This window comes from Neofelis nebulosa, chromosome 16 (assembly GCF_028018385.1).
Source record: "Neofelis nebulosa isolate mNeoNeb1 chromosome 16, mNeoNeb1.pri, whole genome shotgun sequence".
NCBI lineage: Eukaryota > Metazoa > Chordata > Mammalia > Carnivora > Felidae > Neofelis > Neofelis nebulosa.
This window is the reverse complement of record NC_080797.1, coordinates 64903390-64925339: the sequence shown is the minus strand read 5'-3', so window position 1 is coordinate 64925339 and position 21950 is coordinate 64903390. Positions and strand designations below refer to the sequence as shown.

General features: G+C 37.9%; 1 protein-coding gene across 2 annotated transcripts in view; it reads right to left on the bottom strand.

The window, feature by feature from the left end:
* Positions 1–21950, bottom strand: part of PAFAH1B1 (platelet activating factor acetylhydrolase 1b regulatory subunit 1) — an 82504-nt gene that overhangs the window by 33620 nt on the left and 26934 nt on the right. The window contains exons 1-2 of one of the 2 annotated variants that reach the window (XM_058704268.1): positions 14044–14127; positions 10297–10517 (exon numbers count right to left, since the gene is read on the bottom strand). In XM_058704268.1, coding sequence (XP_058560251.1) covers positions 10297–10328 — 32 coding nt within the window. In that variant the 5' untranslated portion in view covers positions 10329–10517; positions 14044–14127. Of the gene's footprint in view, positions 1–10296; positions 10518–14043; positions 14128–21950 lie in introns of those variants that run through there. The other variant, XM_058704267.1, reaches the window with a different exon arrangement.

Genomic DNA, 21950 nt, shown 5'->3' with positions numbered 1-21950 from the left:
ATATTTCCATTTTTAAAATGTAAAGCAAATGTTCACTATAAAACGACAAAGTAAAGAAAAAGGGGAGAGGTAGGGGAGGGAGAATAAGGGAAGGGATGAGTGTCTGTTATATTCCCAGCTTCATACTAGGGAATATAAAAGAGGAATAGGTTACTTGTTATCTGGAATAATCAGAATACGATGCATTCTACTGAATGAGATATTTCAATTAAAAATCAGTTTTCAAAGAATAGAAAGATTAAATATACCACAAACTGAGACTACTTAAATCTCTCTTTGAGGACTCAGAAAAATCTTCATATGGAAATTTTATTTTTTTTAATGTTTATTTATTTGGGGGGGGGGGGAAGGCGGGAAGGGAGGGAAGGGAGGGAAGGGAGGGAAGGAGGGAGAGGGAGAGACAGACAGAGAGAGAATATGAATCCCACGCGAGCTCTGCACTGTCTGAGCAGAGGATAACACGGGGCTCAAACACACAAATAGTGAGATCGTGACCTGAGCCAAAATCAATAGTCTGATGCTTAACCAACTGAGCCACCCAGGTGCTCCCTATATTTTGATACAGTCACATTGATCTATTTTATTCCTGGTTTCCACATTTGGTACCTTTACAAAGTCCTTTCCTACCAAAGGCTGTACTTTTTTCTACCACTTTTATATTGTTACTTTAACACTTGGGCTTTCACATCCTTTGGATTCAAGTTTTATTTAGTACAACCTACAGTACTATTTGCTGAACAGTACTTTTTCCTATCGATGTGAAATGCCATGTAACATATACTAAATTTCCATAGATAAAATGAGCCTGTCTCTGAATATTATTTGTTCCCCTAACCTATGCGCCTATTACAAAAATATTTTACTTACTACTTTTACAGCAATGTTTGGGTATCTGGTACAATTAGTTCCTTTCTCACTAATCCTTTAAATTTTTCCTTAACTATTTTTCTGCATTTTCCTCTTCCAGATGAACTTCAGAATCAATCTGGTCAAATTCAGAAAAATTCTGTTTAGATTTTAATTGGGATTGTATTTAATTTTATTAATAATTTGGGAGCTCTGACATCTTTCCACTATTCATTTATTTTCACTAGAAACAGGGCAAAGAAGTCTTTTTTACAACATTACCCCAAAACAAAAACGACTTAATTCTAACTACTGATTCTTTTTTATTTTTTTTAACGTAATTTCTACACCCAACATGGGCCTTGAACTCACAACCTCAAGGTCAAGAGTTGCATGCTCTACCAACTGAGCTAGCCAAGTGCCCTTCCTCTGAGTTCATTTTATGTTGCCTTTTTTGTTACTGTACTGTTCATTTATGTCTTTTCTCTTTATTCATCAGTTTTATGCTCTTTGTTTCTTTATATTTTATTTTATGGTCTTTCTTAAAAGATAGTTTTTAATTTTGCCAATCAAGTTTACCAGGTTATATTTTCTATTTTATTAATTTCTGCTTTAAAAAAAATTAATTCTTTCCCTCTGCTTCTGTTGGGCTTATTTTATTGTCTTATTCTTGAACTGAATGTGTGGTTCATTTCTGACCTTTGTTTTTTTAAAAGATTCATTAGACTATCTAATTTTCTGTATGCTCTGTTGGCTACACCCTACAGGTTTTTATTGTAAGTACCCTCATTATTATCAATGTCTTCATTTATTAAGTTACATGCTGTTCTTTGGACTTCAAGTATTTAGAAGTACATTTAAAAAAAATATTTAGAGAGAGAGAAGGGGGGGGGAGAGGGAGAGGGAGAGAGAGAGAGAGAATGAATCCCAAGCAGGCTCCATGCTGTCAGTACAGAGCCCAACGTAGGGCCTGAACTCATGAATTGTGAGATCATAACCTGAGCCAAAATTAAGAGTCAGATGCTTAACCAAGTAAGCTACCCAGGTGTCCCTAGAAGTACATTTTAATATTTTTTTAAGTTTATTTATTTATTTTGAGAGAGAGAGAGCACACAATCGGAGAGAGAGAGAGAGAGAGAGAGAGAGAGAGAGAGAGAGAGAGAGAGAATCCCAAACAGACTCTGCACCACCAGCACAGAGCCCAATGCAGGGCTGGAACTCATGAATTTTGAGATCATTACCTGAGCTGAAGTTGGATGCTTAAGCGACTGAGCCACTCAGGTGCCCCTAGAATTACATTTTAAAACATCCACATGGATAGATTTCTCTTAGCTCTCCTTTTCCTACTAATTTTCATTTTATTTCATTACAGTCAGCAAATGAGTCCTATGAGATTTCTGCATTTTTGGAATTTGAGATTTTTCTTTGCAGTCCTATCCATGGGAACTTTTTCCTTAGTATCTGTAACTCTAAATGGGAAAAGTGTGTAACTTAAGAATTGTTCATCCAACTTTTACTTGCCATTCACTTATGGAAGAAAAAAAAATTAACCCCTAACATGTAAAAAAGGCTCACAGAAATCCATTTAGGAGCCCATCTTGAAAAAGGTATGTAATGACAAAATCCACCCAACTAACACAGTAATCAAAAGAAGAATAGGAAAATGTTCTAAACTTGGGGCACCTGGGTGGCTCAGTTGGTTAAGCGTCCAACTTTGGATCAGGTCATGATCTCATGGCTTAGGAGTTCAAGCCCCGCATCAGGTTCTGTGCCCACAGCTCAGAACCTAGAACCTGCTTCAGATTCTGTGTCTCCCCCTGCCCCCAGCTCCTCTCCCGCCCACGGTCTATCTCTCAAAAATAAATAAACATTAAAAAAAAAAATTAGCAAAATGTTTCAAACTCAACAAATGGTATACATTAAGTATGTACAGTTCTTTGTGTCAATTATACTACAATATAACTGTTAACCAAAAAAGGAATACAAGAATGGGAAAGTTGTGGGAAAAAAAGAATTAGGGATGAGCAACAAATCAAACAAAGTACAAATATTATCAACCAGGACAACCTAAAACAAAACAAAACAGACTTTCTTCATCTTTCATGGAGAAAGATCAATGGGTAAAATCTCATACAAAAATAGAGGTGTAAGCTTATTTTGTTAAGAGTTAATTATGAGATGACCTAACAGGTAATATTTCCAAGTTCACAGAGTGACAAAAAATATTAAAAAGAGATTGTAAAGTATAATTCTATTTTACAAATCTTAAGAAAAAAAGATGCTCATGAAATTTTTGCAAATACTTGAAAAATATCTGAAAAGACTGTAATATACAGGCAATGGGGGCCACCGTTGGAAAATAGGACTGAAAAACTGAGGAGGGAGCAATGTTTGCATTTTGACACATGTTAATTCTGGTGATAGAACTGTGTTTAATGAATAGTGAACTTAAAATTAGGAAACTCATTCTGACTCTAATACTAGTCATGAAACTGGTAATTTTAATTTCTTCCATCCTCAATTTATCTGTAAAAGAAAGATATTTGTCATAGCCACATAAATGTTTTTGTTATTATTCAATATTTGTATGCCCCAGAGTGGTAAAAACAAAGAAGGCAGGCAATATACATTTGCTGAGTTGAGTCTCACTTATTAGTACCGATCAAATTATTGTTTTCCAGTACATCAAAATTCTTTTCATTTTTTACCCCCAAAATACCTCATCCTGTTAATTTTTTAAAATTTATTTATTTTGAGAGAGAGAGAGAGAGAGAGAGAGAGAGAGAGCGCGCGCACACGTGCACAGGGTAGGGGCACAGAGAAAGGAAGGGAGAAGATCTCACGCAGGCTCTGCACTACCAGCAGAGCCTGATGCGGGGCTTGAACTCAGAAACTCTGACATCATGACCTGAGCTGAAACCAAGAGTCCGATGCTTAGCTGACTGGACGCCACCCAAGCAACTCCAACTTACTTATTCTTTTTAAAAAACATTTATTATTTATTTTGAGAGAGGGTGGGAGAGACAGAGAGAGAGAGAAACATGAGCAGGGGAGGGATAGAGAGAGAGAGAATCCTAAGCAGGCTCCACAGCATCAGCACAGAACCTGATGCAGGGCTCACTCTCAGGAACCATGATATCACGATCTGAGCCGAAATCAAGAGTCAGATGCTTAACTGACTGAGGCACCCAGGCAGGCGCCTCTATTTATTCTTTTTAAAGTTTACTTATTTACTTTTGAGAGGGGTAGGCAGAGAGAGGAAAGAGGGAGGGTCCCAAGCAGGCCCTGCGCTGTCAGCGCAGAACTTGATGTGGGGCTTGAACCCAGGAACCATGAATCACAACCTGAGCTGAAATCAAGAATCATAAAGAGTCAGACCCTTAACCAACTGAGCCACCCGGGTGCCCCTCCAAGTATTTAAAAGCTAATTGGTGCTGGACTTCAAGCTGTATTACAAAGCTGTAGTCATCAAGACAGTATGGTACTGGCATAGGAACAGACACTTAGATCAATGGAACAGAACAGAGAATCCCAAAATGGACCCACGAATGTATGGCCAACTAATCTTTGACAGAGCAGGAAAGAATATCCAATGGAATAAAGACAGTCTCTTAAGCAAGTGGTGCTGGGAAAACTGGACAGCGACATGCAGAAAAATGAACCTGGACCATTTTCTTACACCATACACAAAAATAACCTCAAAATGGATGGAAGACCTAAATTTAAGACAGGAAGCCATCAAAATCCTCGAGAAAAAAGCAAGCAAAAACCGCTCTGATCTTGGCCGCAGCAACTTCTTACTCAACACGTCTCCGGAGGCAAGGAAACAAAAGCAAAAATGAACTATTGGGACCTCATCAAATTAAAAAACCTTCTGCACAGTGAAGCAAACAATCAGCAAAACTGAAAGGCAACCGATAGAATGGGAGAAGATATTTGCAAACGACATATCAGATAAAGGGTTAGTATCCAAAATCCATAAAGAACTTATCAAACTCAACACCCAAAAAACAAATAATTCAGTGACGAAATGGGCACAAGACATGAATAGACACTTCTCCAAAGAAGACATCCAGATGCCCAACCGACACATGAAAACATGCTCAACATCACTCATCATCAGGGAAATACAAATCAAAACCACAATGAGATACCACCTCACACCTGTCAGAATGGCAAACATTAACAACTCAGGCAACAACAGATGTTGGCGAGGATGCGGAGAGACAGAATCTCTTTTGTGCTGCTGGTGGGAATGTAAGCTGGTGCAGCCACTCTGGAAAACCGTATGGAGGTACCTCAAAAAATTAAAAATCAAACTACCCTACGACCCAGCAATTGCACTACTAGGCATTTATCCACGGGATACAGAAGGGGCACATGCACCCCAATGTTTTTAGCAACACTATCAACAATAGCCAAAGTATGGAAAGAGCCTAAATGTCCACTGGTGGATGAATGGATAAAGAAGATGTGGTATACATATACAACGGAGTATTACTCGGCAATTAAAGAATGAAATTTTGCCATTTGCAACTACATGGATGAAACTAGAAGGTATTATCCTAAGCAAAATTAGAGAAAGACAAATATCATATGACTTCATTCATATGAGGACTTTAAGATACAAAACAGATGAACATAAGGGAAGGGAAGCAAAAATAATATAAAAACGGGGAGGGGGACAAAAACATTAGAGCCTCTTAAATATGGAGAACAAACAGAGGGTTACTGGAAGGGTTGTGGGAGGAGGGATGGGCTAAGTGGGTAAGGGGCATTAAGGAATCTACTCCTGAAATCATTGTTGCACTACATGCTAACTTGAATGTAAATTGAAAAAATAAATACGGGCACCTGGGTGGCTTAGTCGGTTAAGCATCCAACTTCGGCTCAGGTCATGATCTCACGATTCGTGAGTTCGAGCCCCACGTAAGGCTCTGCTGACACCTCAGAGCTTGGAGCCTGCTTTGGATTCTATGTCTCCCTCTCCCTGCCCCTCCCCTCTTTGTTCTTTGCCTCTCTCAAAATTAATTAATACTAATTGGTATCCAACCTGTTAGAAATGCTAAAATGTTACAAAGGCAAACTGAATGCCAAAATGTATCTTACTTGTAAGAAGTATATAAACATTTGTTTCTGCCTCTCATAATATATATTCCATAATACTTTCAAAAATGGTAGAAAAAGCAAAAACCATCATTTTATTTCCTTACTAAAAACTCCAAGATTTTTTCTATTCCCCAAATTCCTAAGTGTAAATTCCCTAAATTTACATTTATATCTAAGACAAATATTCTTTGCTTAATGAGCACTTTTAGGTCAATTCTTCCCTAAAATTCTCTACAAATTTAGCCACCTGAAATTAGGTTCTCTCATCAATTGATTTTTATTCAAATTAAAATCTCTATTTTTGGCCATAATGTTTAAATATTAATCTTGATTATGAGGGTAATAAGGCACACACAAGGCATCTAGAAGAAAAAAGTCTGAACTGACTTAACAAGAATGACTAAAAACCAGACATACCTTCAGTAACACAAAAGTACATATGCAGATTTATTACTTATAATATTTCTAATTACAAAATAGTGGAAACTACCTAAATGTTAAAATATGGGTGAATGGTTGAAAAAACTATGGTATATACAGAGTAGAGTACTATCTAGCTGTTAAAAGGGGGAAAAAAAAAAGAGGATCTCTATGAACTGATACAGAGTGAGTTGCAGGAGATACTGCTAACTGAAAAAAGCCAGGTGCAAAAGAGCACTTATAGTATGCTACCTATTGCTTAAGAAAGGAGAAACAAGAAAACATACATGTATCTCTCTTATCTTTATTTTTTTTATTTTTATTTTTTTTCTCTTATCTTTATTAAACAATGCATGAAGTTGGTTCCTACATGGGGCAAGGAGGGAGGAACTTAGAAGGGATTCAGAAGAGTAATACTTCTGAGTATACATTTTTGTACAGATAATGTTCTAAATATCCAAAATATTAAATTAACGGGGCGCCTGGGTGGCGCAGTCGGTTAAGCGTCCGACTTCAGCCAGGTCACGATCTCGCGGTCCGTGAGTTCGAGCCCCGCGTCAGGCTCTGGGCTGATGGCTCGGAGCCTGGAGCCTGTTTCCAATTCTGTGTCTCCCTCTCTCTCTACCCCTCCCCCGTTCATGCTCTGTCTCTCTCTGTCCCAAAAATAAAATAAAAAATGTTGAAAAAAAAAATTTAAAAAAAAAAAAAATTAAATTAACAAGGATAGGAAGGCAGAGGAAATGCAAAACACACAAAACTAAAAAAACTAGAACCTATGAACCCAACTACATTTCAAATGCATAACAAAACCATGGGAAGAGGGAGAGAAACCAGGGCAAGTTTCCAACTAATCCAAGTAATTTACAAACACAGCAGAGTGGATGGGGGGGGGGGGGCGGTGGGGAAAGAAAGAACTACATACAAATTCTAAACCCTTTCCAGGATGTGTAGTAAGAGTGTAACAACTCTGAAACTATTCTGGAAGTACTACAGGATTGAGCAAATGAGTCAAAGCCTTGCTACTGCTGGCAGACAGGGTCTTGCTACAGAAGATACAAATATGGTAGGGAGGAAAACAAGAAACAACATAGTGAGAATAGACTGAAAATTAGAAGTATCAGGATAGCCTAATGATTTCTAAAATAAGTATGTGTACATGTCTTTGTGTATGTGGTTCTCAACTGGGGGAGATTTTCCCTCCCCCGCCAAGAGGAGAGTTGGCAATGTCTGGAGACATTTTTATTGTGGCATTTAGTAGAGGCATCCTTGGGTAGAGGCCAAGGATGTTGCTAAACAACCAGCAGTGTACAGGACAGATCCCACACCAAGGAATTATTCAGCCCAACACGTTAACAATGCCAAGAGTGAGAAACCTTAATACACATGTGTACCAAGGTACCTGTATATGTGTTTACAAATACATATTTCTTGGTTCTGTCTACTTTAAGGACCAAGAAGCAAACACCCCAGTACCAGTAAGTATACTTAGTACCCATAACTTGATGTCTAATACCATTCTCCACTAAGAGAAACCAAGGCTTATTGGAGCAATGACTGATTCTAGGATTAATGCAGGATGGGTGCACAATAAGCCTGGAACACCTTGTGATGCGAGAAAGTAAGAAAGTGCCCACAGACAGGGCCATATATAAGAGCCAACTGAAGGGGCTCCTATGGAAGTCTGGAATATTCAAACAGCAAAAGTATAAGAAAAGTAATGAATAATAAGAGCTACTGAAAATTTAGAGGAGTTCATACCAAAAATGAAAGAACAAGTAAATAAAAAGGAGTAGAAGAAAAGTCCCTTGATTACAGTAAAATGCTGAGTGATGACTAGTAAATGTGGAATGAGTGGTTGTGTAAAGAATATCATCACTTTGCAACCACTGTAGTAAAGAATGGTTCAGGCAAGAATTATCCATGGATGTTAAATCTAGTGGGGGAATATTTGATGGAAATAAGAATGTTTTGCATGGTCTGCTTATATTTATGGAAAAGTAAATAATAGTAACTATACACTATACAGTGGAGAAATCAGGCATCTTGACTAAGGGATCAAAATTAGCATCACTACAGAGGGGCAGATAGACATTATGCATCTCTAGACATGATATCCTAAGAAGACAAATTACTTATGTAGTTTTCTGGCCAAGAATATATACCCTGAATCTAATCATGAAGAAACATTAGATACAAAATGAGAAACACGCTATTAAAAAAACCCAAAAAACAAAAACTATTCTTCAAAACTATTAACGTCCTCAACAACAAAAAAAGGTTGAGGAAATGTTCCAGATTAAATAAGACTAAAGAGTGGGGCACCTGGGTGGCTCAGTCAGTTAAGCATCTGACTTCGGCTCAAGGCATGATCTCACAGTCCATGAGTTCGAGACCCGCATCGGGCTCTGTGCTGACAGCTCAGAGCCTGGAGCCTGCTTCGGATTCTGTGTCTCCCTCTCTCTCTGCCCCTCCCCTGCTCATGCTCTGTCTCTCTCTGTCTCAAAAATAAATTAAAAAAATTAAAAAAAAAAAAAAAAAAAAAAAAAAAGGACTAAGGAGATATTCAAATAAATGTCTAAATACATTACCTAACCCTGGACTGGGTTACTAGAGAATATACTAGAGAGAAAAGAGGTGGGGGGTGAGAGGGAAACTTTGCCATAAGGACATTATTGGGTCAATTGACAAAACTGGAATATGCAAAGCAGATTAAATCAATAAATGTATCAATGTTAAATTTACACAAATGGCTAACTGTCCTGTGGTTTTATAGAATATCCTTAATCTTAGGAACTGCACACCCAAGTATCTGGGATAAAGACCTTTTTTTTTTTTTTTTTTTTAAGTTTATTTATTGAGAGAGAGAGAGAGAGCGAGAGAGCGAGCATGCAAGCATGGGAGGGGCAGTGAGAGAGTGAGAGAGACAGAGAATCTCAGGCAAGCTCTGCACTCCCAGCATGGGGCCCAATGTGGGGCTCAAAGTCACCAAGTGTGAGATCATGACCTGAGCCTAAATCAAGAGTCGGATACTTTGCCGACTGAGCCACCCAGGTGCCCCTGGGGTAAAGATCCTTAATGTATGCAACCTACTCCCAAATGGTTTAAGAAAAAACACTGCACGTGTACACACACACACACACACACACACACACACACACACACGGGTGCAGATTGCAAATGATAAAACAAATGGTACAAAAATGGTACAAAACAACAAGTGAAATGGATAAAATGTAATTAAGTATTCTTTGTACCAATCTTACAACTTACCTCTAAATTTGAAATTATTTCCAACTAAAGTTTTATAAAAAGCCACAGAAAATTTTTTAAAAAAATTTAGAACATGAAGCTAAAGTACTCCTCTATATTCTTTACCTTATAAAAATAGAATGCTATAAAATATGGGATGCTATAAGATACTATAAAATAGCAGTGGTCAAATCATCTTATGGCTCTCATTAATGCATTTGCATTAATACTATGTTATCCACCTCATAAAGATCAAATTCTCTAATAGCCACTGGCTGATAAAAGATAAAAAATACAAGAGGGCAAAGGAAAGGCATTAGCAACAACAAAAAAAGCTTTCATTTTCCGAATACACAGATTCTAGACAAAAAAAAATTTAGAAGAGCTTTGAATCCTCTATCTTCCTACTGAACATATTTAAGACAAGCTTAGGATAAAACTTATCCCAAGTAACTTACTTGTCTGTTCTGCTTTAAACTTCTACACAACAAAGTCGTAAGGGTAAATAACTCTATTTCAAAATAAGACCCAGTTTTAACTGCCCAAACCAGTATCTGAACACTAACAATACTTTAGGAATCTAAGAATAGATCTCCCAAATCTGTTATTTTAACTTACTACTTTGTCTTTTATGAAAGGATTTTTTTAAAAACACAAAACAGAGAGACTTACAGTTCATCTCGTTGTCTCTGGGACAGCACCATTTTGGCTGTAATATCAAGCTTCTTTGATATAGTGGTATGTCCCTCCTTTGGGAAATCAAAAAGCGTTGTGATCCCTGGATTTATAATTAAATATGCCACTAAGTGGCGTCCACACAGGGGAAGACGATTCTTTTACAAGTGAATCCAACCAGTAATCAGGAGATAGTCAACAAATAGGGTTCATTCCACCTAAGGAGAAAAAGAGAGAAAGAGAAGATAATTTCTTTCACTTAGAATTTAAATTATTTCTGCATTACTATTTGCAGTTTATACTTTCAAAGACGATTTACTGTGATGCTAATGAATGGTAGGGGACGTTTTGTTATGATCATATTAGTACGTACTTTAAACTATCTTTTTACTGAGCTTAAACAGCACTATTTTCAAATTTACCCATTCCCAACGATGTCACCAGCCAGATAATATAGATATCAATTTTGTTAAAATTCAAATATTAACATATAACTCCCTCAAAGTAAAAAAATCAGGGTGTGTGGTGGAACATGTGACTCTTAATCTTGGGGTTATAGGTTCAAGCCCAATGTTGGGTGTAGAGATTACTTAAAAATAAAATCTTAAAAAAGACAAAAAAAATACAAATTCTAATTTACAAAAAACACATAATCTGAAAAAAGGATTTCAATGTCCACAAGCCAAAGAAGTTAACCGTAACTGATAATCTTCAAGACTGAGTATTAGTCACTAATAATCTTAGTTGATATTATTTATAATGTAAATTACTTAGCAATCACATGCCCTCTTAACTAATGCATTTAATGGAAGAAACAATTTAATTTTATTTCAACTTATTTTGTGTTCTTTAGAGGCATGTGTTTTAGGGGTACCTGGATGGCTCAGTCAGTTAAGCATCTGACTCTTGGTTTCGGCTCAGGTCATGATCTCACCGTTTCATGAGTTCAAGCCCTGCACTGGGCTCTGCGCTGGTGGGGCGGAGCCTGCTTGGGATTCATTCTCCTTCCCTCTACCCCTCTCCCACTTGGGCTGTCTCTCAAATAAATAAATAAACTTAAAAAACAAGAACAACAACAAAAACCTTAATGGACTACCCCCTAGAGTCTATGTACTCACACAGTAATTCATTTCTCTAACCTAGTTTTTGGATAATATTACCCAATATTTCAGAGTCTTTCCTTTATATTTGTAACAAAATAAAATCAATTTCTACTTAACATCTAAAAAGTATTGTAATCAGTTCAATCAGAGTAAATGTAGGTGAAAGTTAAGAAAAATCAAAGAATTACTTCTTAAAAAATTATTCTTCAAGTTTCCTATTTTACAAAACAAGTTTCATTTAATTTATCACACTGTACAAAAACAGCTAGACAGAATTTCCACTGTATTTAGAAAATATATTTGAGGGGCGCCTGGTTGGCTCAGATGGTTAAGCGTCCAACTTTGACTCAGGTCATGATCTCACAGTTCGTGGGTTTGAGCCCAGCTCTGGCTCTCTGTTGACAGCTCGGAGCCTGGAGCCTGCTTCATTCAGATTCTGTGTTTCCCTCTCTCTCTGCCCTCCCCCGCTGGCACTCAGTCTCTCTCTCAAAAAATAAATAAACATTAAAAAAAAAATTTTTTTTAAAGAAACAGGAAATCAGGGGCGCCTGGGTGGCTCAGTTGGTTGGGCGTCCAACTTCGGCTCAGGTCATGATCTCGTGGCTCGTGAGTTCATGCCCCGCGTCGGGCTCTGTGCTGACAGCTCAGAGCCTGGAGGCTGCTTCATGTTCTATGTTTCCCTCTCTCTCTCTGCCCTTCCCCCGCTCATGCTGTCTCTCAAAAATAAATAAACATTGGGGCGCCTGGGTGGCGCAGTCGGTTGAGCGTCCGACTTCAGCCAGGTCACGATCTCGCGGTCCGTGAGTTCGAGCCCCGCATCAGGCTCTGGGCTGATGGCTCGGAGCCTGGAGCCTGTTTCCGATTCTGTGTCTCCCTCTCTCTCTGCCCCTCCCCCGTTCATGCTCTGTCTCTCTCTGTCCCAAAAATAAATAAAAAAACGTTTAAAAAAAAATAAATAAATAAATAAATAAACATTAAAAACAAAGAAAAAAGAAACAGGAAATCATCCTCTAAATAAAATGAAATTAACATCTAATGAAAGGCCTGTGGGACCACCTATCAAGAGACAAATCATGGACAGAAGAGACCATTTCTTGAGTACCTTTTTCATACCATGCCAGCCACACTATTCCATGCGCAGGGGATATATATAGTGGCAAACAAGCCAGTCAAGGAGGAAAAATGAGAACAAACCCTGGTTTTAAATACAAGCCCCGAGTCAAAAAGTGAGTGCTCAGATGTTCCCAATGGTAGCTACTGACTTTGATGAAGGTCCTTCTCTGTTTAGCAATTCTAGTATATATAATCTGGAATTTATTTTATCATCTTTAATGATTCTTCCAACCTAGAGATCAGCTGGCTAAAATGACAGCTGAAAACCACCACATCTGTTTAAATCCAGAAAAAATATGACTAATGTCAGCAATAAGTAGTGGAATGAGAACCAAACACAATGGACAACCCAGAAAACTATCTCTTTGGTATTTAACAACTTCTAACTATTTAAGCCTCACTTTTCTAAGTATTAACCCTCACCAAGCCAAGCATATCTAGGAACTCATGTTAGGGTGAGGCTTATCTGATGGTGGCGAGTATCTGAACTGCCTACAGGCTTCTATTATCTGGGACAATGGTAACCCACAGGTCCAGTTTAATGATGGAGAGACCACCTCTAGCCAATAAACCTTATCAATGTACATGAATAACAATACTTCTGGAATACTAGGATGATCTAATAACAATAAAACCAAGGCACAAACAAATCACTGAACGTGTAATTGTGCCCTGCACAACTTATTAATTCAACATTTGCCAAACACTTACTATGTACCAGGCACCAGGTTTAATAAGGTAAAATACTTGGTCTTTACCCTCAAGAAGTTCACAGTCTACTGGAACAGTCAGCCAAGATACAGGCAGCTGACATAGTACAAAAAGCAGGACAAGTATTACCACATAGGGAGAGATGATTCAGGATGAAGCTGAGAAGGTAAGCAGGGTGTATATCACAAAACAAGCTCAGGTCTTCTTTACATTTATCCTCAGGGCAATGGACAGCTTTTTAAAAAAATTTTAATGTTTATTTATCTTTGCGAGAGAGACAGACACAGAGAGACAGAGAGACAGAGAGTGTGAGCATGGGAGGGGCAGAGAGAGATAGAGACACAGAATCCAAAGCAGGCTCCAGGCTCTGAACTGTCAGCACAGAGCCCGACATGGGGCTCGAACTCAATGGACCACAAGATCATGGCCTGAGCTGAAGTCAAAGGCTTAACCAATTGAGTCACCCAGGCGCCCCACAATGGGGTGCCTTTAGGTAAGTTTTTCATAAAAACTATTCTTGCTTATATAGTGAAGAATGGACCTAAAAGACAGGAAAGGAAGAGACCAGACAGGAGACTTACAGTAATGAAGGTGATAGATGATGGAGATTCACAGTAGCATAGCAGTAGTGAATGAAGAGAATTAGATGGATTTAAATCATTTACCAGGTCTTACAGGATTGGTGACTAGATGTGGGTAGCAAGAAGGTGAGAAAGGTCAGGCAAGGAGTCAAGGATAACTTGCAGAGATTTCTGGCTTAGAACTAAGTTGAACAGGAAATTCCTGTGTGTGAGGGGATGAGGAAAGTAGGACTTACTCCATTTTCGGTATGTTGATTCCAAGGTGCCTGAGATTTTTAGTAGGGAGTAGTACAAACAAGTCTGCCCTGAAGAGAACTGACCTACAAAAAAAAAAAAGGTCTGGTACTTATCAGCTTAGGGATGGTATAACTGAAGCCCATGACAATGGAGGACCCACGGAGAACGCATAGAGCTAGATGAGCAGAGGGACTAGTAGAGCCAGGCGGAACAACACCAACACTTAAAAAAAAAAAAAAAAAAAAAAAAGTCTACAACGGAGGCTAAGAGAAGGAGTCAAAGAGGAAAAAATAAAAACAGGAGAGAGTATGTCACAGAAGCCAAGGGAGTATTTCATGAAGAAGAGGCAATCAACAGTATCCAAAAGTATCCAACTATTAAGCAAAATAAGGTCTGAAATGGGTCTGCTCCATTCAGACTAGAGCTCTGATAACCTTGATGAGAATGGTTTCAGTAAAATGATAAGGATATGGTTTAACATGCAGAAACCATGTTTAAATTAGCTGATGAGGGAGATGAAGTAAAGACAGTACCATAAATAAATATCTTAGAAATAGCTGGAAATGCTGAAAAGGAGTTTTTCTCAAGCAAATGAGATGCTTAAATGCTACTGGTGGAGGAAAAAAAGACACAGGAGAAATGAAGAAGGGAATGAAGAATTTTAGTATCAATATTTTCACCCCCTAATCAACCAAAGGCAAACAGACAACCAGACACGATGTATCCCTTGACAACATAACACTAAACCACCTATAAAATATTCTTGCTTCAAATCAAATCTGAATCTGTTTAAGTCTCTGGCTCCAACCATCTATTTGCAAGAAGTACAGAGGAAAGAGGAATATGTTAAAGACATCATGGGGATATAACCACCAATAGCTGTGAAGCCTTATAAAATACTGTAAAAAGTCTTATAAAATAAATGACCCAGTTTTCTCAAATTCCAAGGAAAGGAAGAAAAAAAGTCAAAAGGGAAACCTATAGATTAAAAGACACAAGTGACGGGGCGCCTGGGTGGCGCAGTCGGTTAAGCGTCCGACTTCAGCCAGGTCACGATCTCGCGGTCCGTGAGTTCGAGCCCCGCGTCGGGCTCTGGGCTGATGGCTCGGAGCCTGGAGCCTGTTTCCGATTCTGTGTCTCCCTCTCTCTCTGCCCCTCCCCCGTTCATGCTCTGTCTCTCTCTGTCCCAAAAAATAAAATAAAAAACGTTGAAAAAAAAAATTAAAAAAAAAAAAAAAAGACACAAGTGACATATCAACCAAGTGCAATTTACAGACCTTATTTATATCTGGATTTTAAAAAAACTGAAGAGTAAGCAACTGCTGGGGTGCCTGGGTAGTGGAGTCGGTTAAGTATCCAACCCTTGATCTTGGGTCAGGTCATGATCTCACAGTTTGTGAGTTTGAGTCCTGCATTAGGTTCTGTGCTGATGGCGCAGAGCCTGCTTGGGATTCTGTCTCCCTCTCTCTCTGCCCTTTCCCCGCTTGCGCTCACTCGCTCTCTCAAATAAATGATAAACTTAAAAAAACCCTGCAAATCAATGAACAAAAATTGGGGGACAATGAACACTGGATGGATGTCTGATGATATTAAAGAATAATTATGAATTTTTCAAGAGTCAATGTGGTATTGTGCTTACTTTTAAAAATCTTTTATAAATATACAACAAAAAATTTATCAATAAAATGTTATGTCTGGAATATGCATGAAAAAAATGTGAGTGGTGGGACACCTAGCTTGCTTATTAGTCAGTGGAGCATGTGGCTCTTAATCTCGAGGTTGTGAGTTTGAGCCCCACACTGGGTGTAGAGATTACTTAAAAATAAAATCTTTAAAAAAAAAAAAAAAAACTGGGGTGGAAAGAGTGTGCATGGAAGATACAGGAAACACGACTGATCTTGGTTAGTAACTGTTGAAGCTGGGTAATGGTACAAAGAGGATTCATTACAGTATTCTCTAACTTTATTTATGTACTGACATGTTCTATAATAAAGTCTGTTTTTAAAACCAGAAGAGGGGAATACTTAATGAAACAAGGAACTAAGGGAAGAGGATGAGAAAGGAATGAGATCCCACAAGGAGAAGTCTTACACATACAGATGGGTCGCCTCTTCCACTGTGTTAGAAAGAAAGGAGGGGCGCCTGGGTGGTCAGCTGGTCAAGTGTTCGACTTCAGCTCAGGTCATGATCTCACAGTTGGTGAGTTCAAGCCCCGCGTTGGGCTTTGTGCTGACAGTTCAGAGCCTGGAGCCTGCTTCGGATTCCGTGTCTCCCTCTCTCTCTGCCCCTCCCCTGCTCACACTTTCTCTCAAAAATAGATGCAAATATGTTTTATTATATTTTGAGTAAATAGGAAGTAAGGTCATTTGCTGAGTAGGGGGAGTAAGAAAGAAAGCATTAAGTTTAGAGACTTGAAACAGCTGCTGTGAAGAATGAGGACAAAGAAATGGAATAGGAAGTACATTTTTTTAGATTGGAGACTGAATTTTTAGTGGTCCTCATCTACAAAGGTATGTGATTCTTGTTTAGCAAATATATAAGCTCTGCCTGAAGACACAAAATCACACATTTAGAGATCCAGGGTTGGGTTGAGGCTCTGCAAGGTTTGTGCGATGAATGGATGATGAGAGTCAAAATAATGGATCTAAGAGCTTAAACTGCATTGTACAGAAATTGAAAACAGGAATGGCAAATTGAGAGTAGAGGGATCAAGAAAGCAGAGGTCTCTATATTCTGGGAGAACACCCAAAGGCTGTAATCAGAGAATACAAAATAGGATGATTAAATCTAAGACTTCCTAATTTGTTATTAGCTATTATTATCTTTATGTTATTAACTATATGTTAATAACGTTTTTATCACAAGGTAAGTATTGATGACAAATGGTAAAGAGAGACAATGAATATGATGAGCACTAGATGCATATTAAGAAGATGTGGGTTTAAGTCTGTCATCAACTCTATAACCCTGAGTAATTCATCTAACATTCCCAGAAAGTAGATAACATCTACTTATTTCATCCTCTATCAATTTCCTACATATATAATATATGGCTATCAGAAATCACAGGTATGTAATTGAGCTATTATACCTAAGAATATAAAGTATTTCTGATTTACCTTCTGTTAACTTTTAGCGTAATATTTTAATATATAATTGCAAAATACCACATGACAACACAAATAAATGGTTTTCAAATGGAGCAAAACAGTTTAGAATATGTTGCAATGAACAATCCATACTTATAACCAACAGTACAAATAAACCAAGCAATATTTTCATGCCACCTGGTAAAAGAATTCTTAATTTTTTTTTTTTTTTGCAGGGGAGGGAGTGTCAATAAAGTCAAGACCTCTTCCCTCAAAGAAGCACATATAAACTATTACTATGCATTTTAAGGCAGTTTACAAATCCTTCTAAAAGTCAACATAATGAATGAAAAGACTTAACATTTTGAAATGTATTTTGGCAGCACTTCAATAATCCCTTCTAAGCTACTTGTATATATTACAAACATATTTCAAAGAGGAGTCTCATTTATTCATTTGCATGTCAATATCCAGACGTTCTTAGAGATGGGATCTGTGTTGCCTAAGCACTAGAAACTGAAGCTTCAGTAGGTTTTTTGGAATGAAGAATTCTTAATCATTGTATATTCTAATGTTACACCTGCTTATCTACTACACAAATGCAACTCTCCTAGGCAAAAATGTTACTGCCTGTGTTAAGTACCTCACCAAAGAGAGGAAAGGGGGAGGGGCACCTGGGTGGCTCAGTTGGTTAAGCTCTTGGTTTCAACTCAGGTCACGATCTCATGGTTCCTGGGTTCGAGCCCAGGCTTACACTGTCAATGCAGTCTGTCACTCTCTCTGCCCCCTTCCCAGCTTGCTCTCTCTGCCTCTCTCTCAACATAACTTTCAAATTTTAAAAATAAACATTAAAAAATACATTATTTTCTTTTTCAGTTTCCATGTGTTAACAACATAGGTTTCACACTTATCTAAACAAGCTTTATGACCTATTTCATTAAGAATTTATTTTGTACATTGTTACCTACCAACCCTGAGTTTATGAAATAGGAAAATACAGAAAATAAAGGATGTGTGTAAGGGAAAACATAAAAATAACAGTATACGTTAACATAAAAAGTAGAAATCATCAGACTTATTAATTATTATATGTAGATCTAAGAGTTTAGGAGAGCCACCAAAAAGGGGCACCTGGGTGGCCCACTCGGTTAAGCATCCAACTCTTGATTTCAGCTCAGGTCATGATCTCACAGTTCTTGAGTTCAAGCCCTGCATCAGGCTTTGTGCTGGCAGTATGGAGCCTGCTTAGGATTCTCTCTCTGTCCCTCTCTCCACCCCTTCGCAGCTCTCTCTCTCAAAGTAAATAACCTTAAAAAAAAAAAAAAGGAGAGGCACCAAAGTCATATACTACAGTAACTGGAGTATGGCTCCAGCTGGCTCCAGTGGCTCCTGCTCTCATGAAATTGTCACTTGACAATGCTTTATTTAAAAAGGGTTAGCATTTTATCTACCTTGCTTGAATAGCACATATTAAATTATAGCTCTTAATCCTAATCCAAACAATATTGTCCACATACAGCAATGAAGCAAGGCAGAAACTACTGTCAATCAAGATTTACTGAGTACCTTTGCACAACAGTTAATTTTCACAAGTTCAATAAAATTTGTTGTTTCCCAATTAACTGCACACTACATGGTACTCTACAAGTCATTAGGTTTATAGCAAAGTAACAAAAAATAGAATTTTTCTCAAAGTCAATAATGGGACGTAAGATATTTTATTAAACTGCGTTACTATTTCATATTACAAATATGCCCGTCTTGATACTTACAACTATTTTTATCATTTTATCCTAATATCCTTACATAGATTTCGTACACAACAATCCAATTAAGCAAAATAAAGCTAACCTTTTTTTTTTTACAAGGTGGTAAAAAAGGATGAAAAAATTATTGTCTATAATTTAATGAATTAAGATCTCAATTTGACTTAGAAAACTAAAAGCTACTTTCTTAGTTATGCTGGCCACATATTATGTTTCAAAAGAATCGGACCAAGGTTTTTTAAAGAGCACAGGATAACCGGCATCTAACAAAAAAGACATCAAGTCGTCTATTCATGTTGTATGTCATAACGTTCCTACTTAATAAACTGGTTTTTAAATTTTTTTTAAATTTTATTTTAGAGAGAGAGAGCAGGGGAGAGGGACAGAGGGGGAGAGGAAGGGTGGTGGGAGAGAGAAGGGGCGGGGGAGGGAGAGAGACAGAGAGAGAGAGAGAATGAATACCTTAAGCAGGCTCCATGCTCAGTGTGGAGCCCGGCACGGGGCTAGATCCCACCAAGCTGGGATCATGACCTGAGCCAAAACCAGGAGTCAGACACCCAACCAACTGAGCCACCCAGGTGCCCCATGACACAAGCTTTCTTATCAAAGTTCTTGTTACTTAATTTTTGACAATTTTATATAGTATAATGAAGAATGTGTATGATCTGGTTAGTGCCACATGACTGATGTTCTATAAATTTTGAGAAATGAAAACTGAAACAATCCTCTCCCAAAACACACACGGTCTTGCCCTCTGGAAAATAATTTTTTTTTCCACTTGTGCCATGTTCTTTTCCCCTCGCTGTCTCTGAACTGTCTGCACCATCCAAATCATTCTGATCTATGTGTAACTAACCTATCAGAACATACATATGTGTTTTGATGTGCACAGTTCCCATGGTATGGGCTAAAAGAAGGAACATCTCTCACTTAAATAACTAGTGGTGGGTATTTTGAGTGTTCCTGAAAATTATCACTTTACCATGATGATGTTCCTTAACATGACATCAGACTTAATACCAGATTATATGTTTCTTTAAATTCTCAATATTTGAGTCTGAGTATTATTCTAGGTAAAAATACTTAAAATTGCATCATTAGTGCTATACAGCAATGCAAATAATGAAAAAAGAAATAAACTTATCTATGAAGTCAATGCACTGAATATACTGAAAAATACCCCAGTATATAGTTTAAATCCATGAGATCACATATAAAAAGGACCTAAGAGGACCTTCATTTCCTTAAATCAATCTTTATAATTTCCTTACTTTCCCATCTACAGAGATAAGTTTCTAGAGTTCTGAAATCATTTTCTAATAAAAATGAAGGTGGTAAAATTAACCAAAATTTTAATTCCTTGCAGTATCTTGTGCTCTGTGTGAAAAATTAAGTATAAAGCTTCTCCCATGCCCACAATTTGAAAATATTAGATCACTGATTGTTTTTAATCAAACATCTGGGCTTTAACGTCTACTTGTTCTTACTCTGCTTCAGCCTGGAGGCCCATGATTCATTGGGACTTAGTGTTGGCAGGCCATAACAAAAACAAGACTAGGTTGATTCATCACTGAGGGACAGACTAAGCTCAGGCACACAGTTCACTGAAAAAGTAAAAGTCTTCAAACAGCTACACCACCTCCTCACTTCCTATCAGTTACAGCCAACAACTACATCTCAATTTGAAAGATTTAAATCACTTATCAGATAAGTATCTGGGTACATATAAAATATCTTGCATTTTTCAGTTAGCCTTTGGCCAATAATTAAGATACCACTTTTTCACTGAAAATTATTCCTACCAATCTCAACCCTAGTAACTCTAATATTAAAGGCAAGTGTTGCAAATAGATGCTCCATAGCTAGATTATGAATCTAAAGAAACAAAGCAGAAATAGTTTTTGAACTTTGAAATCCAACAGACTTAGACTTAAGTAACACAATATAAATCATATCTAGATGCCCATCTTAGGATCAATCTTTTTTGCCTTTGTTTTTTGCTTGTCACTACAAGACTGAAATCATGCTATGAGATGGTTTCTATTATACCTCCCGTGATGGTTAATTTTATGTGTCAACTTGGCCAGGCCACAGTACCCAGATATTTGGTCAAGCACTTGTTTAGATATTGCTATGAAGGCATTTTTTAGACGAGATTAACATTTAAATCAGCTGACTTTGAGTAAAGCAGATTACCCACTCCCCCCAACCTCATAATGTAGATGGGTTTCATCCAAGCAGTTGAACACCTGAGGAGAAAAGACCTACATTACCCCTGAGGAAGAGGGAATTTTGACAGCAGACTGTCTTTGGACTCTAGATGCAACTGAACTTTTCCCTGGATCTCCATCCAGGCAGCCTACCCTGTAAATTCTGGACTTGCCAACCTTCACAATCATGTAAGCCAATTCCTTAAAATCTAACCAACCCCCCCCCCCCCCACCAAGAGTCAGAGACAGAGAGACAGAGACACACAGAGAGAGATTGTTACTTTTTCCTTTTAAACATATATATAACGTTCTGTTGGTTCTCTTTCTCTGGAGTACCCTAATATATCCCCATATCCTCAGTTCTGTTGTAATATAGCAGCCTTTATTAGTATAGACTTGGTCAATGAACTCTACTTGAATGAATACTCTTCACCCCTCACAGTGCTCAAACTCTACACACCCTGGATACCCTCCAGGCAAATTAAAGCCTTCAAGGATTACCAAAAGTAAAAAACTGCTTCCAACCTACAACAAACAAGAAAGATATCCAAATAAGGGCTACTGACATGCAAAATAGGTAACTGAGAACTCATCCTACCCCCTCTTTATTTTCATCATACTCTCCACGAAGTTTTTGATATTCACTACCATTAGAATGTATAAGCACCATCTCATTACTGCTGATGCTTCCTCTTTTTTTTCCTCCCGGTTTCTTCTTTCTTGGCCTGTCTCCCTCACCATTTCTTAGTTCTCCCTTTATGGACATTGATCAGGATGCATCTTCACATTCCCATGGCACACCCATCAAACATGCTAGATATAACCTTCATCAGAGCAGTAT